At 42.0% G+C, this 26,149-nt stretch overlaps 1 protein-coding gene across 3 annotated transcripts in view; it reads left to right on the top strand.

Annotated features, from left to right (window-relative positions):
• PLEKHM3 (pleckstrin homology domain containing M3) overlaps positions 1-26,149 on the top strand; it is a 128,987-nt gene that overhangs the window by 69,918 nt on the left and 32,920 nt on the right. For all 3 annotated transcript variants that reach the window (XM_090044853.1, XM_090044852.1, XM_090044854.1), the window contains one exon: positions 11,746-11,809. In XM_090044853.1, the coding sequence (XP_089900979.1) occupies positions 11,746-11,809 (64 nt within the window). The remainder of the gene's footprint in view (positions 1-11,745; positions 11,810-26,149) is intronic.

The raw sequence follows: 26,149 nt of genomic DNA, 5'->3' as shown, positions 1-26,149 counted from the left end.
CCAAAGGGTAGTTAGCTGGATAATTATAACGTATGCTATTGAAAATCTCCACCAGAGTTGAGTGACTTTTGGCATCTTTCTGGTCACTGGCAACCACCTCTAAAGGCAATAACACAGAGAAGAAAGCCATACCTCTCCCCTGAAAGGATTCCAATATCTTTCATAGTGTGAAAACCTTGAATATCAGCATAACACCTTTTGCAAAGTCGATATTAAGAACAAAAAGTCATCGAACGGAGAAGTTACAAACTGGAATTTAAACAGCAGCATAAGTTAGTGCTACTAAATTTAGTACTGTTTCCTGGTTAGAAATGTAGAGGATGGGGAAGGAATCCAGAATGCAGTGTTATCTCTCTGTCCTAAAGGTATTCTTTTTCAGCTTGGTCTTCACCTTAATATATGAATGACTATTAATCACTAGCAAGTGAACATAGCATCTTGAAGGCCTGTCAAACCCATATAAACAAACTGAAATGAACTGTTAATATTGCTGTCTACAGGGAACTAAAAACAGACTGATTAATTGTGTTGGCACCTTGCTGCTTTTTGGGACACTGATAGCCTTCCTTATTTGGGAAAAGCAGATTGGCCTGCAGGGTTTTTTTATTAATATTATTCTCATGATCGTCCTCTTTAAATCTATACCTTGCTCTTGAACCCAGATCACAAAACTAAGATGGCAATTAATTTGGGAGTTCTTGGTGTCCTTTAGGACGACTAAAATGTTTACAGTGCTTTACAAGTTGCTATTTCTGAAGAATACCAGATGGCTATAACCCAGGTTAGCTCAGGATCTAGTTGACTTAAATGTGGAAACATTATTTATAATGCTGATGTACATAGGCACTTTGCAAACTTTGTTAAAACTTAGCACCCAGTAGAGAATTTGGGACTGATCCACTTTATAAACTTTAAAGAGGTGAGGACTGAAAAATGTAAGAATAGCTTAAAAAAAAAATCTCAAGAGCTAGTGACTAATGTTTCGCCATATTAGAAGCCTGTAATACCTTGTAGCCCATAAGAGCTCCAGTTCAGTTGTTTATTTTGCTGGTCTATCATTGTCTGCATGAGTAATGACAATTTCTGGGTACTCATTTCATGCTGTTTTTAAATTTGGAAGGGAAGATCAAACAAAGAAAAAGCAGTTTGACTAGAGACGGTAAGGACATCCTCAACTGAGGTAAATCAGCATGGTTTAATTGAGCTTAAACCAGCAGAGGACCCATTATCAGCTTCTGTGTTTCATGAGGAGTATTGTTACAACTAGTTTGCTGTAACTGTCACGTCCAGATTACAAACAACCTAATTTTTTTCCCAGTAACTGAACAGTTTACCTATTTGTGGTTGTTTTAAACTGTTCAGCTTTGTAAACTTTTAGGCTAAAATGCAGGTCTTAGAGTTTAGCAATTTTTAAATTCTCAGTTTTACATTCATAGCCTTAACCTCAACTCCGGACTAGAAGATAGAAGCATTTAAGAGAGGAAGCCAATTGATACATTTCTGCAACAATAACTTTCCTAAATTAGAGAGGAAAAACAAAACAAAACATATTCCTTATGTTTCCTACTCTGACCTTAGATCATACAGTGCTCAGAAGTGAGGAGGGAACAGGGGAAGGAAAATGCATGTAGGCATGCTTTGCTTTGCCTGTATCATTTGTTTCTTGGTGTAGATAAAATAAAGAGAGGTTTGTGTTTACAATCTTTACTGAAGTCTGGGTGTCTGAAGAAATTAGTTGGCCATGCTCACAGGGTTGGAGTTTTGGGTGCTTAAGCACTAGTACTGAGAGAGCATTGGGCAGCTGTGCTGTGAAGTTCCTGTCTCAAGAACAGATGTGGAACTTGTGCCTAGGAAATGTACCAAAGAGGCCAAGGAAAAAAAGATAGTGCTGGTGCTTACTTGGAACAGGGGAAGATTTTGATTATACAGACCCAGTGTGTGGGAACCCAGATGAATGTTCTGCTGGGGAAGTTCCACCTGGCCTGTATGACAGTTTCCATTTAAAGAACCGATATCTTGAAAAGAAACTTCCACAGAATTCTGTTATTCAGAAGGCAACAAAATTCTCTGGTTCACATAGCATCTATTAGTAATTAAGCCATGCCTAGGAAATGTAATCTGTACCTCCTGTCAAATAGATTAGTAATATTAGGCATCTAACCATGACTTAGCCTTGATTCTTCGATTTAAGATAGATTGCTTTGGGAATACTTTATCTTGATTCCCAACTGCATTTCCATTAGCCATGAGTATTGTTTGAAATATTAGTTCTACCCATATTCACCCTAATGAGATCACTTTGGGGTCTGCTTGCAGCAAACATCAAGGTCTCATTGATCTTCATTTAATTTTAAGATGGTTAGAAGTCTAAACAGAAGAGAGGTGGTGCTATTAACTTGTAAATTGAAGCCATCTGTCCCAAAGTAATTCACTGCGTTCTGTACTTAATATCATTGACACTTAGTTTCCTATTTTGAGCTACGGTAATTAGTAAATTTCATACTGTTCTCATGATCTTACTTGTACTAGCTACCTAGAAGTGGAGTTTATGACCTCCTCCACTTCAGAGTTTTTACCACTTTGAGTTCTAGGATTTCTGCTTAATGCCTGATCATTTTTTTTTTGATTAGTCTGCCCTTGAATGTTCAGTTTTATGGAACTTAATAATAAGCATATACTGTGCTTTTCTTGTTTAAAGATCTTTTGAAATAAGTCTAACCTTCATTTAAGGAATCCAGGGAATGAGTGCTGGCAGTTTATAATTAGATGAAGTAGTCAGTTGTTAGATGTGAAGGCATTTATTATCACTAGAGTTGCCACTTGGAGCACTCCAAAAAAAAAAAACCAACCAAACAAACAAAACATGATACTGGCTTAAACTGTGAGCTTTTAAAACCATAAATGAGGACTGGTATTTGCTTTTTGGCTTCTGAGGATTCTGATTTCAATTTTAAGGCATTTTTTTCTCAGTAACTTTTTGTTTTTAAAATTGAAACTGAGATTTTTCTCCAATAACATGATCCCTGGAACTGGGATTTTAAGATAAGCACTATAGATCATGACTCAGAATAGAATGGTGAGAATTGGCAACCCCTAAAAACTCCACTGGAGAGGGTGCCTTAACATTAACAACTTATTCTCCTAGGCAGCTGTGAAGTGAAGTCTAGTGAAAGATGCAGGGGTGGGCATAATACGGCCCACAGGCCTGTGCCTTTCCTACCATGTGTGCTGCTGAGACTGTGCTGGAAGTGGGAGCAGAAGCCAGCTCCATCATGCAGGGGCTTCCCCTGGTGGTGTGCGAGTGCTGGGAGCTATGCACGTATCACAAAGAGCCCTGTGCAATAGAGGCAAGCCAGCCAGACTGCACTCCTTGCCACTGCGTGCAGCTGTGGCTGGAGCTGCGCGCCTCAGGGCGGCAGTGCCTGTGCGGGCCCCAAGGGCCCTGCCTGCTGCTGCTGCTGCCACCACCACCAGGAGCTGTCTGCTCTGGTGGGGGATTGGGGGGGGCAGGTCCCACAGCCCCCAACCTTCCATCATCCCTAAACCTCAAACACCCACAATTTGGACCCATAACCTTCCCACATATATGCATACACCCTGCAACATACCCTACATCCCCCCCCCACACACACACACATATGCAGAACACAAGAGGTAAGACTTTATTTTTACCTATTATCAAGAATGACTCGAACTCCTGGTGGTTGGCAGGGCACGGGAGCGTGGTGGCAGCAAGTGGGGGAGCTCCCGCAGTGTGCGGTCATGGGGTGGGGCTGGGGGGGTGGCAAGTGCCAACCAAGGGTCGGTGACCACCCGCAGCCGCCACTAGGAGCATCAGCAGTGGCCAGAAGGAATTGTGAACTGCTTGCAGATGCTGCCGGCAGTGCTTTTTTGTAAGGAGTGCACCGCCATGCACAGGGGGTGGACATGCACCCACTATGCGTCGCCCCTACCTATTATGAAGTAGTATGCACAGTAACTACATTTATTGTGCAATACTGCTAGTGCATGTTTTGTGATGGTTAGAGACAGTAACCTAATAACACTGCACAGTAGCTTATTAGCACAGTTTTTGACTGACATGCTACTGCACAGTGTTATAACTGTCAAATAATGAGAAGTATGTTAATGGGAGGGTGAGATCTGCAAACTAATATGCAATCATAGAAAATGGGGAGGAGCAGCAAGGGAATGGCTGAGGATACCTTAAATGGTGATATATCGTTAAGTGGAGTCAGTCCTCTTGGTTTGAATTACACGTGTTATTGCATATTAAGCAGGGTTTACATGCAGTAGAATGTTTCTGTAACTCAGATGCTGTATGAATTTTCACTGATATCAGTCATTGTTTGTGTACAGTCATTCATTTCTACTGGAAGAAATTTCTTCCAGAAGGAAGATGGCTCAGTATGTGGGCTGTACAGAGGTTCCTCCAGCCCCATGTATGGACAGCTTCAGAGGCAAGCTCTCCAGGGGGGGCACCCCTGATATGAGGGGGGCACCCTAACAAACACTACAGAAACACAAATCATGACAAAAAAATCAGGCATAAAATGAACTGTTCCAAACAGGAGATTTTACCACACCTTCAACTCTCCTATGAAAGATGAACTTTCATTTTTGCCTAGGAGAACTTTTTACAATATTTCCTCAATGCCTGACTGAAGGAGGTGCTTGTGCCCAAACACTTGCAAATAAAGAATTTTTTTTTTTGCAAACCTCTGGTTGATCTAATAAAAGAACTCACCTCTACCATTAGTTCTGATTCTTTGTAACAGATGTTTGACTTTTAGTATATGATTTGGGAGTTTTTTTCTGATTCATATGGCAACACCCCCCCCCACCCCCCAAAGAGTACTTCCATAAAGCAAGAGGAGGGACTTCTGGTGACAAAAGTTAAGGGACTTCTGGTCACAAGATGGCAACCAGGGGGCTGGGCACCTGTCAAGGGGCTGGGCTACCCTTGTGGCCCTCCACAGCTTATCAAAACTCATTAAGCAGCCTTCCAGCCAAAATAATTGCCCGCCCCTGATCTATCCACATGGGTACCAAATGTAACCCTTCCTAGATATTTGGCATGCATAGAAATTAATTTATGATACCCCAAATTGTTCTGGTGAAATAGGATGGCTGAAGAACAGAACACAGCATCATTGAAGCCAGAATGAGATCTACTTGGCACTGTGCTAAATGTGCTCTTTCCCACACACTCTTATTCCTACGATGTAAAGCTTCCCAAGGTCATATTAGGCAGAAGACGAAAAACCCACAGGAAGTAGGAAAAATACTTTTTCTTTCTTAGTTCTCTGTTCTGCTGTGATCTGGAAATGAGAGAATTGGTGTAAACCCTGTAACACCATAAAACTGTAGACCTGGTCAAATAAGACATTGTTGGCTAGGACAGGATATGGTGGTGCCAGCTTATTTTTTCTGATTATTTTTTTTTAGCAGCTTTCCACAGGCTTATTTTATACAAAAGGACCTGGCTGTACCCACCTGCCAACTAACTTGATTTCTTTTGGTTGCAGTGTAAAAGAAGGGTTTGCTCTGCTTATCACATTTGTACTTTGGTTATAGTGTCAGGCTCAGGCAGATTAATTTGCTGTAGCTTTAGCAGAGCTGTCAGGATATTTAACCCATTGGAGAAAAATTACTCAAGCTGATGATAAACAGACTTTAAATGCAAAGAGATTACTTACTGCTAACAAAGCACCATGGCTACAAACACTGCAACTTTGTCTAAATGCAGAAAGCATAACCTTATCAGTGATTCTATTTGCAAGAGGACACTGCAAGATAACCTTTTGTTTGCGCAGATACTTACCTGATAAGATCACAGCAAGGGGATGGATGAAATATCTGACTCTATCTTGTGTAACTGTTGTAGTTCAGATTACATAGCATTGTATAAAAGAAAAATCTCAAATTAAAAAATTTAGAAGGCTGCAAGAAATGCTAAATTCTTTTGTTTCTGTTGGATCTGAAGTCCCTGAGGTTCTCCCCATGCTTGCATGGACTGTTTTTATTTCTACGGCATTTTGGAGACTTTAAATCATTGTTCCCAGGAAATGGCAGTGCTGAAGGACTTGTTAGCATTGAACTTAGTTTGTACATTGCAAACTTAACCATGACTCGTGACCTGGTTACAGCAAAGCAATCCTGTAACACAGTTCTAACACCTCCATCTTGCAGCAGTGACGAAACTGAGCTATGTGTTTCCAAATTGTATAAATGTTCAGAATAAGTGTCAGTGTGCTTTTGCGGTACCATTTGCCTTTCAAGGATCCCAGGGTCATGTGCTGGGGCAGCAGGTGACGAGGTCTTTACTTTGGTGAGCCCAAGGATGTAAAGTAGTGATTCTCAACCTGCCTAGGTTCAAAGTGCCCCTCATTAGATTCAGGGAACCCCTCATTAGACTTGGGGGCACCTCGCCGAAAACTCCAGCTCTTAGCGTTTGATCCTTTTTGTCTGTAGAAAAAATAATAGAATAATTCTTCAGTTGCAAAGAACCCAGACCACAGCAGGTCAGAATGTTTTTGACAGTCTGGATTCCTGTTTAAAATCTCAGGGTTTATCTTGTGAATTGCATGTAAGTGTTGCACGCCTGACAGTGCTCGTATTAGCCATGTTTGGTTTGTGCTAATAATGCATGACCCCCTTTAAATTGGTCTTCCTGCACCCTGATTGAGAATCACTGATGTAGAATTTGCCAGCTATTTCCCTACCTCAGTTTATCCCTCCCCCCTTTTGAAAATCAACAGAAAATGATACTGCATGTGAATGTTTTTGAATTGACTATATTTTTAAAAGATTCCAGTACCTGATTGAGTACCTTTAAGACCGTCTGACATGAGGAGTTGGTTTTTTTTTTTTTTCCTTTCAAGATCATTTTATAACATGTCTTTACTGTTCCTCCTTGGAGACTGGCCAAGAATCTCTATCAAGGGAGGAAGGCTGAACCTGCAAAAATCCAGACATGCTTTGACCTAGGCAGGACAAAGACCTAACTACATATAGGAACAGGAAACAAACCCAAAGGGCTGTTGCATACACACAGAAAATAACAACTTTCACAAATGATAGTTAAATGCATCCATCTTAGCTGTTACCAAATATCATTGTAGAAAATGCCACATTTTCAGACAGCAGTGTGATTTTTTTTTAAAGCTGATGATGGAGCTTAAACTCCGTTTAAGTGTTGATCTTGCATTTCATTCCTCCCATCCATTTTTTTCCTTCTGTTTGCATCAAGTCCTCATATAGTTGCATTTTAATAACGATGGGTGCTGTATTTAGCAGTTTACTACATTGCACAGTCACTCTCTCTCCCGCTTTGCACCTTTCTGGAGAGATTGACTTTTTATTCAACACCATTTAATAAGCTAAGATATTTTGAAAACAGGTTTCACAGTTCAGGAGTAAAGTCTTCTGGTTTAAGGTTAGTGCAGACATGCTTCAAGGTCTCCCTTCCCCAGAACTGCAGTGTGATGAAAAGTACATTTACCCCCATTCCACTCAGTTGTAGTAATTTGCTTAAAACTGCACAGTGCACTGACCCAGGCCACCAACTTTTAAGCAGTCTGAAGGCTTTATCCTCTAGTGGTTGAGTAACCTCAACTCTGGACTTTGGGAGTTGAGGGTGTTCAACATACAGTGGAATGATTATAGAACGAGAATGGCTCGAGTCATAATTTTTTCTACTGCAGGTTGTTACTGCAGGCAGGTTCAAGCCACCTGGCTGTTCATATCCAGCCTGAGTCAACAAGAAGGGATCATATAAATATAACACTGGTCTAACATTGCTTTTCAAAGCCTTTTCTTTCCTCAGTTTCCATGGTAATAGAAATAAGTACACCTGTCTCTTGAGTGCCACTTCACTTACTCATGCCATTGTACTGCAGCTTCTGCGTGGGCACATCTACACATTCATTAATACAATGTAGTTACTGCACATTTAGGTTAGTACTTCCTTAATGAAGTACTAACTGAATGAACAGTAACTACATTTATTATGCAATACTGCTAGTGCATGTTTTATGGTGGTTACTGCACAGTAACCTTATAAAACTGCGCAGTAGCTTATTAGCACAGTTATTAACAGACATGCTACTGCACAGTGTTATTCTGCTACCACACAGTAACCATCTTGTGTAGATGTGCCATGTATGTCTTGCCTAAGAGCAGGAAAGTGCTGTCAGCTTCTTTCTGTCAAGTTGAAATTGGAGGAATGGGTGATATTTATTTGGCTCTTCTGTCCAGGACTAGCCACTGCCAAATAATGAGAAGTATGTTGATGGGAAAGTGAGATCCGCAAACTAATATGCGATCATAGAAAAGGGGCAGGAGCAGCACGGGAATGGCTGAGGATATCTTAAATGGTGATATATCGTTAAGAGGAGTCAGTCCTCTTTTTAGTTTGAATTACACATGTGTTATTGCATATTGAGCAGGGTTTACGTGCAATAGAATGTTTCTCTAACTCAGATGCCGTATGAATTTTCACTGATATCAGTCATTGTTTGTGTACAGACATTTATTTCTACTGAATGTCTACGGAAGATAGCTCAGTATGTGGGCTGTACAGAGGTTCCTCCAGCCCCATGTATGGACAGCTTCATAGGCAAGCTCTCCAGGGGGGGCACCCCCGACAATAGCGGAGCCTCATTAATTGACAGATTGTCTTCTCCCCTAATTGGAAAGGGGCCAGGGTGTCAAGTAGCAGTTGGCAGCTGAAGAAGAGCCTCTGCACGGAGACAGGAGTGGTTAACAGCCACATAAAGAGATTCAGTTTCTACCAGGAGAAGTGTTGTTCTCCTGGTAGAAATCCAAAGTGTGCAGATAGTCAAAATTTTTCTCTTGCAGCAAAAATGGTTGCTCCAGGGGAGAAAAATAACCTGGGAACAGCTAGGGGTTAATCTCACCCAGGAGAGTTTCTCCTGGTAGACTGAATGTTTTCCCCAGTCTTAACTTCTCCTGGGGGCTAAGAGGAGTGGAGCCAGGGGAAAGGCTCCCATGCCAGGCAGCTGCCAGCATCACCCTGCTCTGCTCTAAGTCATCTAGGCAGTGTGGGTGGCAAGCAGAAGCCAGGGCCCCCAGCTGACTCAGAGCAGGGCGAGGCAGGCTGCTATGCCACAGCGAAAGGATGCCCCCACCTTGCCCCCCCACTGGAACTCTAGCTGCCTCCTGCACCTTCTTCAGATGGGTGATCCTGGTCTCAGGAAGGCACAGGAGCCTTTCTCCTAACTGCATTACTCCTGATCCCCAGTAGGGGTTAAGCCAAGAGAACGTATGCAGTCATTCAGTCTCCCAAGAGAAATTCTCTGGGAGTGATTTAATCCAAGTTATTCCTGGGTTATTTTTCTCCCAGATAAATTAATAATTTTTGCTCCAGGAGAAAAATATTGGATGTGTGCACACTTTGGACTTCTACCCAGGACCACAGCAGTTCTCCCAGTAGAAACATCTGTACATGGCTATAGACCTCTGCTGCCTACCAGGGGTTTCAGAATAAAAACTTTCAACAACCTGAAAAGGAAAAATGTTCGCTAGTCAGTTGTTTTCCTTAGGAGAAGCAGTTCTTTAAAGACTTTGGTGCATAACACAGTTCCTGGGAATACTGAGTGTATGCTCCAGAGAATAAGAAGGAATGCTTTAATAAAAGAAATTCTAGGAAGACTGAAATGTTAACTGATGCAAAATGCTGCTTAGATCTGACTTTGTCAGAAGATGGTTTTTGACAGTTTTGATAATCTGTCCAGTGTGAAAATATGACAGACCAAAGTCATAGGTTTAGATTTGGTTTTTTGACTGTTTCTGCCAGAACTGTCTCTTAGCTATTTTTGTACTATTTTATGATTGATGCCAGAGATATCTAAGCATGGTTCACACCTCCATTTAACTGAGTCTTAAAACACCTATAGCTGTTTAGCCCACAACTGAAATACGTTTACCTCTGGCAAGGGAAATACAGTAGTTTAAACCATACATTAAGACACGAAATGAAGAATCCATTATCCAACTAAGACTGTGATTAGGAATTAGGTAGACATGATTTGATTGCTTGAGTTGAAATATACTTAAAAATATTCTCATTGAGAAAATTGCCGTGGAGTCCGTAATAGCCACAAATGGTCAAGACATTGCTTTTGCAGTTTACCCAGGAAAAAAAGTGACGCTGAAGTTTTGTTGTTAGCTTTGGGAAAAAGAACCCAAAAATTTCTCAAGGATTTAGGACCCAATTTCCATTCCTTGTGATGGCATTGCGTATTCAGGTCTCTCTTGTACAACTTTGAAATTTTCAATTTTTTTAGGAAAACTAAGCAAGATTAATTTGGGTGTTTTTATTATTTCTTGGATTCATTTATGCTAGTCTTCCGGTTTCTTTTGTCCAGAGAGTGCAGTTCAGTGCAGAATCTGTCACTTCTGCTGTTTTAACTAGATCTATGTTTTACCTAATTATATTTTCCCAGCTCCAAACATCTCTTCAGTGACTTCCAATATAATGTTTAAATTATTTTATGTCATCACCCTCTGAATAGTAGTAACATATTTTTTTGTATTCCCTGTGTGTTTCCAATAGCTCATTTAGTTCCATTATTGAAACCTAATATGTGAAAGAACCTTGCTTTTTATTCTGATTAATAGGCCCTACCAATAATTCTGCTTCTCTTTTGCTTTTCAGCTGCATGTTAATGAATATATTTTGGTTTTGTACTTGTTTTGCAATTTCTGCAGAACACGGCATGTGCTGCAGAATGGCTCCTTTTCTGGATCTGCTTAGTTGCTTTTGACGTTATATCCCTTGCACTGGATACCTTTGTATTGTGAGACTGTTGCCTTCATGCTGATTCCAAACTAATCTAGTGTGTTGTTTGTTTCTCCTATAACCAATCTTGATATGCATTTTTAATTAAATGTACTTGTAGTTCTTTTCCTGCTGCTTAACATTTTCAAGGGAGCTACACAGTTACTCTGAAAATATCCACTGCTTTTTGCAAAGTCAAGTGTATTTCTTACAACTTTTCTATATTTATCAGTTTTACAAATAATTCTAATTCATTGATTTATCTGCTCAGTCACATGACTTAGCTTTATTATACAGCTTATAAGAAAAGAGTCTCGCTGGTCTCACCTGACATCTTTTTTCTTGAAAGGAGAATATTCCTTTCCCAAATATGCCAGGGTAAAGATTGCACCAGTGCAATTATTTCTTGATGAAAGAGGAGTAAGCCCCTTTTACACTAGTATAACTGTATGCATACTGGGGCTTTTTCCATTATAACTAGCTCGGAAAAAATACTTTCCTAAACAATGTTGTTAGACAATTTTTAGCCTAGTCTTCAACAGGTTTGTTGTTACCAAAGCCTCAAATCCATGTTAAGTGCATACTTCTATGAGTAAATTAATTGCTTAAAATGCTTCCTCTGTGTATGATGCAAGAATTTCATCTGATCTAAATAATCATAGCCCACACTTAAACTAACCGCTGCAGAAGAGCCAAGATGCTATGTGGGAGAAGGTAAAAATAGCAGGTAAAGAATATTGGGAAGGCAGACTGTGTTTGAGGGTAACAAAACTCCAGATCCTTTCTGCCACTCGATCTAGCCTTTCGGTTGTGTAACCTTTGGGGGAGAAGATACGGCTTCCCACTGAAGACTCATAGTTGATGCTTGTTGGAGCTTCTCAGAGATGATATTCTCTCTCAAAGCCTGACATCCACTCACTCCTGTTTCTCCTCTTTTTCAGAATCTTCCCCAGAGAGTACCTTCTTCAGCACATCCACCTGTATTCCCTTGCAGACCTCCAGCAGGTAAGTTTCTTTGGCTGAACGTACCTTTCTTCTGTTGGCCAACTGGTTCCTTATCCTCTTGGCCAGTGCCAATAATGGCATGTCTTGCCTTGCTGTTTAAACATGCTAGGGTTAGTAAGACACCCCTCTCACTCAGAACTTTATAGATGGTCATTCAAGATTAGCATACAAGAATATGGCAGCCTAAGAGCAAAGGTTTAGCCCTTACACAGGAAAAGCTTGTGCTTCCTGAGTGAAGACAACAGCATTTGGACCACACAGAGTCAAAGTCTTTATGGTATGTGCAGCTGAGAGAATGACAGGGAGCCTATAAATCTGTGTGTAGGCAAATTTAGGCATTTGGAGCTTTCCCTGTTGAAAGCCAACCTTAGATGTTGATCACCACATAGACCATCAGTACTGTTTGAATGAGGGGTTCATATGGATGCACCCATATTTTAACTTTAACTTTCTTGCTTTTTGTTTTTTGTAACTTCAACCATAATGTTTAGTGTTAATATTTTGTTATATTCCATTCACATTGCCCAAAGGGAAATTGCTTCATAATGTACAGTAAGCCTCAGTGGAGGTGGAAATTGGTGGTTATGGGGCTTTTTACCCCATATTGTGAAAAGTAATATTTACTTATAGGGTAGTTCTTTCAAGTAGGAATTTATAGTTTCATAGTAGCTATGGTCAGGAGGAACCTGAACAGATCATCTAGCCTGAGAATGAATGCTGGGTTCACAGGACCCCAGACAGGTGGTCATCCAACCTCCTGTTGAATTTGCCCAAAGTAGGAGCCAGGACCACTTCCCTGGGAAGCTGGTTCCAGATTTTGGCCACCTTAACTGTAAAATATTGCCTTCTGATCTCTAACCTAAACCTCCATCAGCTTATTTCCATTGATCCTTGTCACCCCAGGTGTTGCTGGGGAGAAAAGGGCTCTACCTATTTGCTGTTGATCTCCCCTGATGAGTTTGTAGGCAGCCACCAGGTCCCCCCTAAGTCTCCTCTTGCCAAGGCTCAGGTCCCTCAGTCTCTCCTCATAGCGCCTGTCCTGCTGCCTTCTCACCAAGCAGGTGGCCCTCCTCTGAACCCTCTCCAGGCTGGCCACATCCTTTTTGAAGTGCGGTGCCCAGTACTGGACGCAGTACTCCAATTGTGACCTGACCAAAGTCGCATAGAGGGGGAGGATCACCTCTCTGGACTGGCTTGAGATGCACCTTTGAATGCATGACAAGGTATGGCTGGCCTTGCTGGCTGCGGTCTGACATTGGCAGCTCATGTTCATCTTGGAGTCAAAAATGACTCCAAGATCCCTTTCTGCCTTTGTGCTTTCAGGAAGGAAACTCCCCCGCCTGTATGTATGCTGAGGATTCCTTCTCCCAAGGTGCAGCACCCTGCATTTGTCTATGTTGAACCCCATCCTGTTCTCATCTGCTCACTTTTGTAGTCTGTCTAAATCTAGTTGCAGCCTGTCTCTCTCTTCAAGCGTTTCCACCTCGCCCCACATCTTAGTGTCATCAGCAAACTTGGACAGCATGCCTTCCATCCCCTTGTCCAAGTCACTGATGAAAATGTTAAACAGTGCGGGCCCGAGGACCGAGCCCTGGGGACTCCACTGCTCACATCTCACCAGGTTGACTATAGCCCATCCACCACTACTCTCTGGGTGTGCCCCATCAGCCAATTTTTTTACCCATCCAGCTGCGCAGGCATCAATGCCACAGTCGCTTAATTTATTGATGAGGATGAGGTGAGAGACAGTGTCAAAGACCTTCTTAAAGTCCAGAAAAACTATGTCCACAGTGACACCATCATCCAAAGATTTAGTTACTTGGTCATAAAAGGCAATCAGGTTGGTTAGGCAGGACCTGCCTTTGATGAACCCATGCTGGTTGCCCCTGAGCATGATTTTCCCCTGCTGCCCCCCCACAGATATGCTCCTTGATGATTCTCTCCAAGATCTTCCCGAGCACTGAGGTGAGGCTTACAGGCCTATAGTTACTTGGGTCCTCCTTCTTCCCCTTCTTGAAAATTGGGACCACATTAGCCAGTTTCCAATTCCCCAGCACCTGGCCAGATGACCATGAATGCTCATACAGCTGGGCGAAGGGCTCTGCGATGACCCCTGCCAGTTCCCTCAGCAGCCTTGGGTGGAGGACATCTGGACCTGAAGATTTAAAAATGTCTAGCCCTTCCAGAAGATCCCTAACTACATCTGCACTGACTGAAGGACTGACAAAGTTATCCCCAAGTTTGTCCCTACCTCTGGTAGGTGGGATGTCCCGGTCCCTGTTCAAGAAAACAGAGGCAAAGAAACTGTTAAAAATATCAGCTTTCTTGCCTGGTGTAGCCACAAGATTACCGTTTGCATCTTGCAGGGGCCGTACATTGCCTGGTGCCCTCCTCTTGCTCCCAATATACTTGAAAAAGGACTTTTTGTTGTCCTTAATCCTGGACGCTAGCCTGAGTTCCATCTCTGGCTTGGCCTTCCTAATAGCCCTCCTACCCTCACAGGCTGAGAAGTACTGCTCCTTGGTGATAGCTCCTCCCTTCAACTGGTTGTACGCCTCCCTTTTAGTCCTCAGGCATTGCTGAATGCCCTTGCTGAGCCAAGGGGGTTTCTGAGCGCTCTTTTCCCCCCATTGCTTCTCTCAGGGACTGTTACCCTTTGGGCGTGGAGGATCGCCCCCTTAAGGTATGACCATCCCTCGTGGACTCCCATCTCTACCTTCTGAGCCTTCAGTGCCTCCACCACTAGTTCCTAAACTCATTGAAGTTGGCCTTTCTGAAGTCAAGGGCTTTAGTCTTGGTCTGAGCCCTTGTCACCCTGCGTTGAATAATGAAGTCCAGCAGGTGATGATCACTATTGCCCAGGTGATCAAGGACCTGCAGTCCCCTCACCAGATCATCCCCCGTGGCCAGGACCAGGTCCAGCAAGGCATTACCCCTAGTGGGGCTGTGCATCTCCTGGATAAGGTGAAGATCCTGTAATACAGCCAGGAACCTGCGCGAGTGGTCAGACCTGGCTGTCTGCTCCTCCCGGCAAATGTCTGGGTGGTTTAGGTCACCCATGACAATAACATCCTAACCTAACCACCTCCATAAGCTGACTGGAGAAGTCCTGGTCCAGCTCTTCCCCTTGGTTGGATGGTCTGTAGTAGACACCCACCGTAAGGTCCCTTTCGCCACGCCCCCCTTGTAATTTGACCGATAGTGTCTCTGCCCAACCCTCCTCTACCCTGAAGCTAATACTTGATGATGTGAGGTGCTCTTTGACATACAGCACAACTCCCCAACCTTTCCTCTCTGTCCTGTCTCTTCTATATAGGGTGTATCCCCGAATGCCTGCTGCCCAGTTGTAGGTGGGTCCCTCCAGGTTTCTCTGAGCCTTACTGAGTCTGGGTTCTTACTTGCAATCAGGAGGCACAGTTCCTCCTGCTTACTCCCCATACTATGAGCATTAGTGTAGAGGCAACTGAGGCTTCCTGACGGTGCACATGCCTCCCTCCCACTCCCAGGACAGTTGTGGCCCCCTGCTCCCCGGACATTGTTGCTTACCTGGTCTTCCCTTCCTCTTGTCACCCTGCATGCTGGTGAAGCATCTTCTCCACTCGAAGTGGCCCCTTGTTTCTCTATTCTGTTGTACAGCACCTTGCACACTGGGGAGCTACTCGGGAACAGGAGCTTCTGGTCCTAAAGACTAGAGCAGTGAAAAAATTAATAGTAATAATACTAGTGTAATAATAGTAATAACAATAACGGTAATAATGTTGATGAAGTTAATTAGACATACAAAGAGGCCCTTTTAGTTTACTGTAACTGTCTGTAACCTCCAAGATATGCACCACTCTCTGGTTTCCCAGTTCCTGCTGAACGACCTACATGAATGGCCTGTAGTATAGTATAGTACCTGTACATCACGTTACAGATGGAACAAGAAGTGGGGTGGCAGTAAGCAAGAAAGGAAAATCAAGCTGTATGTACAAGTAAATATATGGAGATGCATAGCAAAGAGGGAAGACGGCAAGATAGCTGAGTACATTGAGACAGAAATTACTCCATATTTAAAAAAAAAAAAAAAAAAAAAGGGTTGGGGGAGGACAGTCATTGGAAGAATAAAACTGTGTTCATGGCTTGTCAGTATGTTCTTCGGTCCCTTCTTTAATAATCAAGCCATGAAGTAGCAAGCTGCTTAAATGGAAACGGCAGTCTCCCTGGTGGGCCAGTCTATTAGCCCCCAGTGCCTTTAAGCTGCTTAATCAGTTCCTAACATTGGTAGTAGAGGTTTAGAAGCAATCAGCAGCTTATCAAACTCCCTGTGGGAGGGGGCTGAGCCAGAGTCACAATGCAGTCATTTGTTTAGTGGTTTCTTCCAGCATATTTCCTTCTGTTTTTTGCAGGACCACCCCCTCCTCAAACTTATCATATTGAGGCGCAATGTAATTCAATTACTGTTTCTAGTGGGTGGGTTAAATTGGATTTAGCTTTTAATCTAGCCATGTCCTTTTTATCAGCCTGGAGAGGCTCTTTCTCGTTTTTAGAGTCTTTAATTTTGAAATCGGATTGCCTGTTTCCATCAAAGTGAAACCATGATGGGAAGGAGGGGATAAAAAAAGAAGAAAATAAATCTCATAAGAGTAACATAAAGACATTACCTAATTTCCCTGTTGCACTTTCTCATTGTTCTCCCCTGCTTACTGGATGTCTGCTAATATTTGTAGTGTTTTGTTTTATTTTTAAATTTCTAAATATTTCCTTGTTTCTTTAGGGGTTTTTTTTATTTTACCCTTGCCCATTTTGTCAGAGGCAGGGTTAGCTTTAACACTCTGCCCTGCTGTCATGTAAACTGTGTGTGTTTGGGGAATTAACTAAAAGGCATATTAAAGATTAATGGAAAGATAAGACATGGTGACTGAATCAAAAAAGCAGAGAAAGGTAATCTGCAGAAGCAAGCACTCTGTGCCCCAGTCCAAATTCTGACGGTTTGCCTTGTTTAAGTCCACTTTAAGCTGCCCAGAAAACAAGGAATCTTTTTTCTGCTGAGAAGCTGTGTTTTGTTTTGTTTTTAAACTGTGATATGAGGGTTTGTTTGCAAGCTGAATGGAAATTAATGTCTGCCTGAGATGAAGATGTGGTGCATGATGCTGCTTGAAAGGAAATCAAATTTAAAACTGCTTCCTAGCACAACGGGATCCTGCTCCATGACTGGAGCTCATAGGTGCTACTGCAGAACAGATAATGCATGGTAGCAATTACCTAATGGCTGGAGCTTCATTACTCTGTTCCATTAGGACAGGGATCTAGCGCAAGTGAGGGAAGCATTCACCAAGGTTGTTTAAAAAAAGGAAAAACCAATGTACACTGTCATTACATTTGGAAACATGCCAGACTTGTAATCAGATGATGCTTTTACTGGCTCTTTGCTGATTCACAGGCAGTGCTAATACAGATGTGAGCATCTGGACAGGCTTGCCTTTTAACAGGAGAGGCAGCAGGCTTTTATTCATTTAAAGCTGCATAAGAAAATCAAAGTTTTGTAGCAGAAGGAAGGGCAGGATGGTACCCTCAAGCCCATCTGGTTGAGAAAGGCACGAGCTTGAATAAGTAACAACCTAATTTGGTAGATACTAGGAATGCAGTTCCACAGCAAAACTGTGCCAGAATGACTGGATGCGGGGAGTGGATGACCTTTGACTAGGGTCCTTTTCTCTTTTCTGCTTTCTTCTCTTCTAAACAGGAGTTCAATAAACGTCAATAGCTTGGAATTGACTGAAGTCTACGCTGTGTTTGCATGACTTCTGGGTGGATAGGGGAGTGCTTAGACTCACGCTTCCAGGTTCTCAGAGGCTGGGAGGGGGGCATGATGACAGGCAGCATCAAGTAGGGAATGAGGATGCAGAAAGATAGCTTTTGTTGAATAAGCAAGACAAGGGAGCTCATTGACTAAAAACAATAGTGCCAACAAAAGAGGAGAAAAAGGGGGCAGTAGAGTTCTGGTTGCAGAGCAGAGCAGTAGCTACAGTAGTTATGGGGAATTATGAGCAATGTAGTGTGGGATGCCTGGAGGATGAACGAGACCCATGTCACAGAATACTTAATACTGAACCAGTTCAAAATAGTACTTGATTTTCTGGGAACACATTTGAACAGTTTAAAGTGGCTTTAAACCAGTTTAACAGACTTGTACATCTGTCTGCTTCAGGTTTTAACCACATTAGAACTGTTCCAAGTGATGTATGTCTGTGGTGCAGCGTAACAGCTCATCTCTGCTTTCCCTTTGGCTCAGTCTGTGTCCTGTGCCAGATATGACTGGCCTCATAAGCCCCTGGGAGTAATCTGGTGTAAATCAAGAATGAGACTGCTGTTAAAACATCACAGTTTTGTCTGTTAGATGTTTTATTCTAGTCTATTCCAACTAACAAAAGCCTTAGACAAGGGGATATTCAGTTACCAAGAGGCAAATATTTATCTTCAAAACATTGTGATTATTTTTAGCAGATAAAGTTCTTGTAAATGCTGTTGAACTGACAGCCCTGAAGAAATTGAAGTTCATTATTTGCCTACAGTACTTTCAGTGCTAGTGCACACCTGTCAATATTGTCCCATTTCTGTTCTGGAGAGTCCTCCCCTGTTGGCTGGAAGGTTAGACTGTACTCCATGCCCGTTCACTTTTGGGTCAATAGTTTGGCGATGTGCTGAAGCTATTTGTGCAAAATGGACTGAAACCAGCAGTTTATTTCCCCCAAACAGTGAGCTGGCCTTTGGGAGTTGGTAATTTTTAAACTTTGCTGTTTTCAGCTGGACTTGACTCCAGTGATTTGTCTCTTGCATTAAAAAGATACTCTTCTGGATTCTGAATGGATTTTCTCGTTGTGGGGTACAGTGTTTGATTCTCATCCTATCATCCCACAAAAGAGAGAACAAAAATAGAAAGGATACAGGAAATAACAGCAAAGATGTTTCAAGGCATGAAAGGCCTTGAATATCAGGATCAATTTTAAAAAATCTCAGGGATGGGGAGAGGAGGAGGGCTATCTAGCTAGGGTTCATCTATACTAGGACATTCAGGAAAATTAATTCACATTAATTGGAGGTTTGTATTTAAAGTGTACTACTTTAACTATGTTAACCCCCCACATGGACACTTATTCAGAATTAAAGTGACCTTAATTTGATTTTAATTTAATTCACTCTGAAAGTATTTAAATTGGTTTAACACTGCTTTAATTGTGAATACTTATCCGCAGAAAATGTTAACGTAGCTCAAGTCATCTCCTTTAAAAATTACCTCAAATTAACTTTCCCAAGTGACTTTTTTTGAGATAAGACGTTAGAGAGGAGATCAATACTGCCATGATAAAGGAATAAAATTAAAGAGCAATGTGAAGAATTGGTTCTGCTGTTACCGTTTCTCATAAAACACACAGGAAATCAGTGAAATCAAGGTACATTTTAACACTGATAAAATAATAAAAATAATATTTTTTTACACGCACACAATTAGCTGGTGGAACTCATTGCTACAAGACACTACTAAGGACAAGACCTTCACCACTTATCAAAAAGATTAAACATTCTTGGGAGCTATAGTTACAGTGAATAAAATAAACACCATAAGGAATATATTCCTTTATGCCTCAGGGCATAAACAAACCACATGCTGGTGGAGATTAGAAAGATGTTTCCCTTCTGGATAGATTATCATTTATGGAGAATTTCTTTCACTTTTCCGTGATGCATCTAGTAATAGTCAGTGTCACAAACAAGGCACTAGACTAACTAGACCACTGGTCTGACCTGCTGTTGCAATTCCTATATTCCTACTGAAAAAATGTATACATTTCCCTATAAAGCACAAATGTAGGGGGGAAAAAATTCCTAAAGCATGGGAGTCACCTGACTTAAGATCCAGTACAGCATATAGTGATGCCAAGATTGGAAACATATCAGAAGAGCAAAAGAAATGGTTCAGCACCAGTTTTCTTTTCCAAGACCTGTTCCCAAATCTTTGTAGCAAAAAAGGAACAGACTTTTCTTCCATACATCTCTTCTTTTGGGTGAGTGAGCTGGAAGATGGGGAGTCTAGGGAGAGGGCTAGGTTTGCTCTTTGGCCAGTATTGTGAGGGAATCTTAACAGTTAGGTTTATGCTACAAAATGTTGCTGGCATCGTAACTTCAGCTAAGGGGTGTGAAAAGATCATGCCCCTGAGCCCCTATAACTATGTTGGCATAGCCCCTGGCATGTACTAAGCTAACAGAAGCAGGTTTTTGGCACCTTCGTTTACATAATTATGAGAGATCTGTAGCTATTCTAGTGAGAAACAAAAACGTTTGTTTGTTTGTTTGGGTTTATATCCCACCCTGTGTAAAAGGCTCAGAGCAGTATAGACCATGTCTTCATAGTTTTGTCAGCACAGCTCTCGTGGCAGATATTCTGTAGAATAGGCAAGGCGCCAGTGAAAGAGGGGCAAAACTACAGATTGCTTGTTATTTTAACTGAATTCTCCCATCTCTAACTGGAAGAAAGACTCCAGGATAGCACACGGGTAGGAGGTTTGGGGTTTTGGTTTTGGTTTTTTGGGGGTGAGGGGTTGTTTGTTTTTAAATTTAATATTGATCTTTTTCTTGTAATTATTTGGAATTTAATATTTTCTAGACATTTTATTGTAGTACAGTCAAAAAATGGCACTTACACAGGTTGTAATGTAGCACTTACTGACTTAAGAACCCAGTAGCAGTGCTCTCTCTTGCACCAATATGCTGTTAGTAATTCGTACGTTTTTCCCCTTAGAATGTGCAATCTATATGCCCTTCATTTGAAGATAATCCCTGCTGTTAGTATAATTGCCTTTCTAGTTTCCTGTTCTTTCCTTCAACAGTTCAGCACTGGGGTGGAAGGGAGACGGACTGAGAGGTCTTTTCATGATGGAATCAACTACGGTTAACTCTTTACCTAGATTACACGGATGTACTGAATTCGTGAGTTCATCACAGGGAATGGTATTAGGAATGAAGATGGAGTTACTGCTAGGAAAACTCCATATCTATCAACTTGTAGTTAAGCCAGGTGTGTGCCATGAAACTTTTGGAAGCTAAAACTGCATGGCTCAGCAGGGTAGAGAGATGTGATCACTGACCAACAGACCTGTGCTGGCGAAAGCTCTTGGTACAGATGCAGTTATAGAAGTAAAACTGTGCCTTTGTTGATATAGCTAGGGCTAGGTCTACATTTTTTTTTTAAAGTTTTGAGGCTATAGCTATATGTTGGTTGCAAGTATGGAAAAATATCAAAGCCTTAACCAGCAGAGCTAGTGTAGACAGTTATTCTTTCAAAAAAGTCCTCTTGCCAGCCTAATTTACGCTCTTCACGGTACTGGGTGAAGCTATTCCAGAAACGGTTTTATCATAATAAGTTGTGGTTTTACCAGTTGGGCTTTCTGGTATTGCAGTACTGGTTTAGGCAAGGATTTCTGTGAGCAATCTCTTTTACTGGACTAACTGCATGGTTGGGATAGACCTGGACAAGCTTTTGAATACAATACATTCTTTTTTAGATCTGAAAGAAGGGGCCTTTTTCAAACCTAAAGAAGAAGAATGCGCTGCATTGGAAAGCTTTTCTGAATCTATCCCAATCATGCAGTTGGTCCAATAAAAGATAGTATCCACAAAAAATCCTTGCCTCATTTCCTGGATGGTCACAGCTACAGCATGACTCCAACACTATCAGTATTGATTTAGCTATCAGCAAATGCTTTTAAGTGTCAATAAGCCCATTTTTGGCTCATTGTGGGGTAGAGAGGTTGTCTTGCCAGTATAAATTGCATCTTCATTAGGTGTGTTTAACCAAAGTAGTAGTCAGTAAAGTGTCCCAAGTGTCGACCTGTCATTAAGGATATAGGACCCTAGTGTTTGATTTTGTTGGAATTATGCTGGGGATTACTTTGGTCCAAAGGTTGTTTTCTGTTTTACTTTTAAATAATATTTTTCTTTTAATGGATTACCATGTAAGTTGTCATGGACATATCAGCCAAAATTTTCAAACATAGGAGCCAGGAATTGAGTTCCTAAATCCATATTTCGGGATTCACGAGTGGGATTTTCAAATGTTCCTGGTTGACTTAAAAAAAAAAAAAAAGTGCTGAATTTAAATGAGCAGCACATTAGTTTATACCAGCTAATGGTGCAGCCCTGCTATCCTTCACCTGGCTGTTTTTCAAGGACAGGAATGGTTTAGCAATAATATTCCTGAATTCATTTCAGATGATCCTTGAGGTCCCTTTCCAGTGCTGTGATCCCCTGCCCCTTTTTGTTGCATTTTTCTGAATGCAGGTGCTCTTAATGGAGGCAAATGACATTTTGAAAATGAATGATGTGATATAAGATAGAAATAATATTCCAAGTAGAACTTTTCCACACAGATACAGAGATCCAGAGAGGTCACTGACCATAGTCTGATGGCTAGCCCAAAGGAAAGGAGACCTGATTTCAGTTTTCATCTCTGCTGTGGACTTCCTGTGAGACTTGGGGCAAATCACCTCAGCCCTCTGTACCCCAATTTCCCATCTGTAAAATGAGTACACTTCCCTAACTTTAAGGCTTTCCAAGATAAATTGCAGAGTGATTCTCAGATGCCATGGCCAGGGGGCCATATAGGCACTCAGGATAGATATATATTTGACCACATACATGAGCATGACATTTGTAGCCATAGAAAAACTATTTTAGAGGATTTTGCATCTTCCTGTGAGGCTTGAACAGTAAGACTTCTGGGCAATAATCCTAAAAAAAAGAAAGTGAAAATATTTGTCAATCAATTTAATTTAAATTTGTATGCAGCATCTACACAGGGAATGGTAAGTGAAATGCTCTCCATTTCACCAATGACTGCCACTTAGGAACAGTGCAAACTTACATTATAATAAACCTTTTGGTCCCACCACACTCTGTTGTAATTATTTATATAGGGGTCTTGCACGTGTATGCAGAGTGTGCACAATACAAATTGAATGATCTGATATCTTCTGGTCAGCTGTTGGCTTTCGGAGTGGTGGGGAGGTATTGAAATTGAGACAAGCAATGTCTAGGAATATAAATGGATCTTAGTTTAATTAGGGGTCAATATTTTAGCTAAAACTTGTAATAAGAGAATTGCCTTTTTGTTCTGCTTGAAACCAGAACCTGCATTAGGGCTTAGCAAGATATTCCTGGCTTTCAGAGTTGGCTCTCCAGTCTGAGACACAGGTGGTTACCTGGTGTCAATGCAACAGGACCTACAGAATGAGACTTTTTTACAGCAAATGAACAAAAATGGTGTGAATGGATTTTTTGTGAGAACTGCTGAGTTCACAGCTCTGGAGACTCGATCATTTTCAGTCTTCATCCTACAAAATAGAAGTACAAGCTTCTATGTCTTGTTGTCTCTGTTTTGAAATAGAGGTGGGTATAGATAGGAATAAGTTCTTGTAGCCCTTGTGATCTGAAAGAAGGAATTTTATGGCAGGACAAGTTTGAGTTGTGAGTCCAATCTCCAGCTCAAGATGAGGACATCCCTGATGAAGGTATCTAAGCCAGTATGACAGCCAGTCTTGCTGTTGTGCCAAATCATGGCAATTGTGGTGGTATTATTGGGATATGGATATTTGACTGGGAAGCATTCACAAAAGCTACTAGGTAGTAGTCCTGTGCAAAGTGGCAGGTATTTGCTTCAGATTTGGATTTGGCCAATTCGGAGGATAGTGAGGGAGGGATTAGGGCTGGGACAAGCTGCCCGGGGTGGGGTGGTGTTGGATGTGGGCATGGCAGCCCTGGGAGCAGGGACTCTGCCCTGCCACTACTTCCCCAGCTGGCATGGTGGGGGGCAGGGAGGGCATGCAGGCACAGCTCGCTCCAGGCAAGAGTGGCCAAGCAGCAGAGCATGACTCCCACTCCCAGCGCTGCCACACCCGCATCCCACCCCCCCCCCCCCCGTAACGTGAACCCTGCCCCACAGCTTGGCACCTTGTTCCAGCCCCAATCCCTCCCTCCCCCAAGCCCCTTCTCTCCCCCCTCTTCCAACCCCAACAGACTTACTAGCTGGAGGCAGCTGTATCGGCTGCCTGTTTAGTTTATGGCCGAAGCTTTTCTGAATCTATTTGGATGCTCTGAATAGATTCGGAGCTTTTAATTGGTCTTTTGATTCAGTTCAGTTTTGGAAATTCAGTCCCTGAATCGGGCCAAATCTCCTCCAAATCAAATCAGCTACTGAAGCTTTGTGCAGTCCTACTAGGTAGCCAGCAGGTAGGTAGCAGCTTGTAGTCTCATCAGACTTCCTTTTGTAAGGTAGAAACGATGTCGGTTGTTCAAGTGCATTTAGAGCTTCAAACTATGCTGAAAGGAGGCTTGACTAGACATCTGGTGCTGGTTCCTCCTTTCTACCTGCAAAATCCTGTGAAGACGGCTAGAAAATGTTATTTTCCGTAACATTATTTTTTTAGCATAAACAGTTACTATAGTTGGCCCCAAATGCTTTGCAGTTGTGAATCTGAAGGAGAGGTAGCCCATGAAAATGTGCAGTAGTATATGCTCTATGTGATGAAAAAGTTTGAGAACTCTTGCATCATCATAGTGTGCATATTTGCCAACCTACTTATGCCAAGTCTTGGTTTAAATCTCTGTTCTGTAAAACAAATAACCAAAAGTAGATGCAATGAAGGAAACTTTAAACTGACCCCATCTGTCAGTCTTTCAATGTATGTTTTCCCAGCACCCGAAAAAGGTATGGAGTGCTATTATCCTTGTTTTAAGACCTGGGAAAATGAAACTTGGAGTGATTTTTCCCAAGGTTACTTAGAGGAGGAAGGCAGAGCTGAATTGGACTGGGGAGGCCTGAATCCCCAAGTAGCTCTCTTATTGCTTGAATCTTCTTTCCGCTCCTTTCTAGGAAGTTATGCTGTACCGTGATCACTGCTGAGCCTTGTGCAAACTTGTATGTTATGTCCTTGTTTGCCACACAAAGCTAAGGGCCTCTTACTGAAAACTCAGAATAATTCCCCAGATAACAAGCTGCCTGTGCAACAGAGCAGTTGATTGATTCCTCTGCTGGACAGGCAGCATGTCAACTGGGGCATGGGAATGATGATAGATACCAGTTCACGTTCCTACATTTCTCAGCATTAGGCCCTTGGCTCTGTGTGGTAAAGAAAGACAGAAAGTGCAGCATGGCACCTTATGGACCAACTGTAGAGTCTCCTGCTTATGTTCAAACTAACAGGGCTCGCGCTCTCTCTCTCTCTCGGGGACACGAAGGGCGTGTGTGTGCGTGCACACGCATACCCACATGTATTTTTACATTAGGGAAATTGTTCTGTGTTCTAAACCATCCAAATTCCTGGCACTCTCTACTCTTTATGTCTTGTTTGACTAATGCGGCCTTTGACCTTAGTTTGAATACCTGCTTCTTAAGGCAACCTGTAATTCATCCTACAGCATGATTAGGAGAACACGAGGGTGCGGCAGATATAGGAGGTAGGGCTGGTAGATGAAACCTTCAACTCTTGGGGAGAAGAAGAAAGGCAGGGAGACTGAAATCTCTGAGTATGAAGCGAGAAGCTTTTGCACGGAAGTCGTGTTGTGGAACTCAGTGTGGAGAGAGCACCACCAGTTTCAAGCCACATTGTTTGTACTGAAGCTTTCTGGCGGCTGCTTACTCATATCAGCTTAAGCTCCGAGCACAGCTCCAATATTCACAGCATTGCTTGGATGTGCTTCCAGGCTTCTTGGGTGCCTTTGTTCTCCTATCTCTTCCCATGTATCATGTGCTTGCAATTTACAGAGAAACAGTTGTTCTGCCTTGTGTGTTTTTGGTATTCTTTTCCCACTCTTCGCAAAACGTATGGGCTGATTTACCTGAATTTCAGGGTACCGCTATCTCCTTCTACTGGAAAAACACACTGTACAAGATGGCCTGAAAGGATTACCAAGTACATGCCTATAAAGAAGTATTATAGTATAAAGTATTTGCCTATAAAGAAATGTGTCTTGCCTGTCAAAGAATTAATAACTCTTCCTTTTTAATTCTTCCAGTGTGTTTTACTAAATTTCCTCTTGGGATGTTCTTAGCTACAACTCTGTTATGAATTAATGCAGTAGAAGATCATGGTGGTGCAGCATAGGCTAAACTGGGTTTGTATGAATGTATGGCTGTAGTTTCTAAGATTTCTGGCTTCCAGTCTCCATGCAGCATGCTGCACTTACTAGATGTAGAAAGTTGTACCTAGCTAGTGTCAAATCACAATAGATACCCAAGATAGTTGTTTATTGGGCTAAATTTTAAAATCTCACTTATTATCTAGGCACCTTTTTCATTTTGACAAG

Source organism: Crocodylus siamensis, chromosome 4, assembly GCF_052110815.1.
Source record: "Crocodylus siamensis isolate JL-2025a chromosome 4, ASM5211081v1, whole genome shotgun sequence".
Lineage (NCBI taxonomy): Eukaryota > Metazoa > Chordata > Crocodylia > Crocodylidae > Crocodylus > Crocodylus siamensis.
The sequence above is the reverse complement of the archived record's forward strand: the minus strand, read 5'-3'. Positions and strand labels throughout refer to the sequence as shown.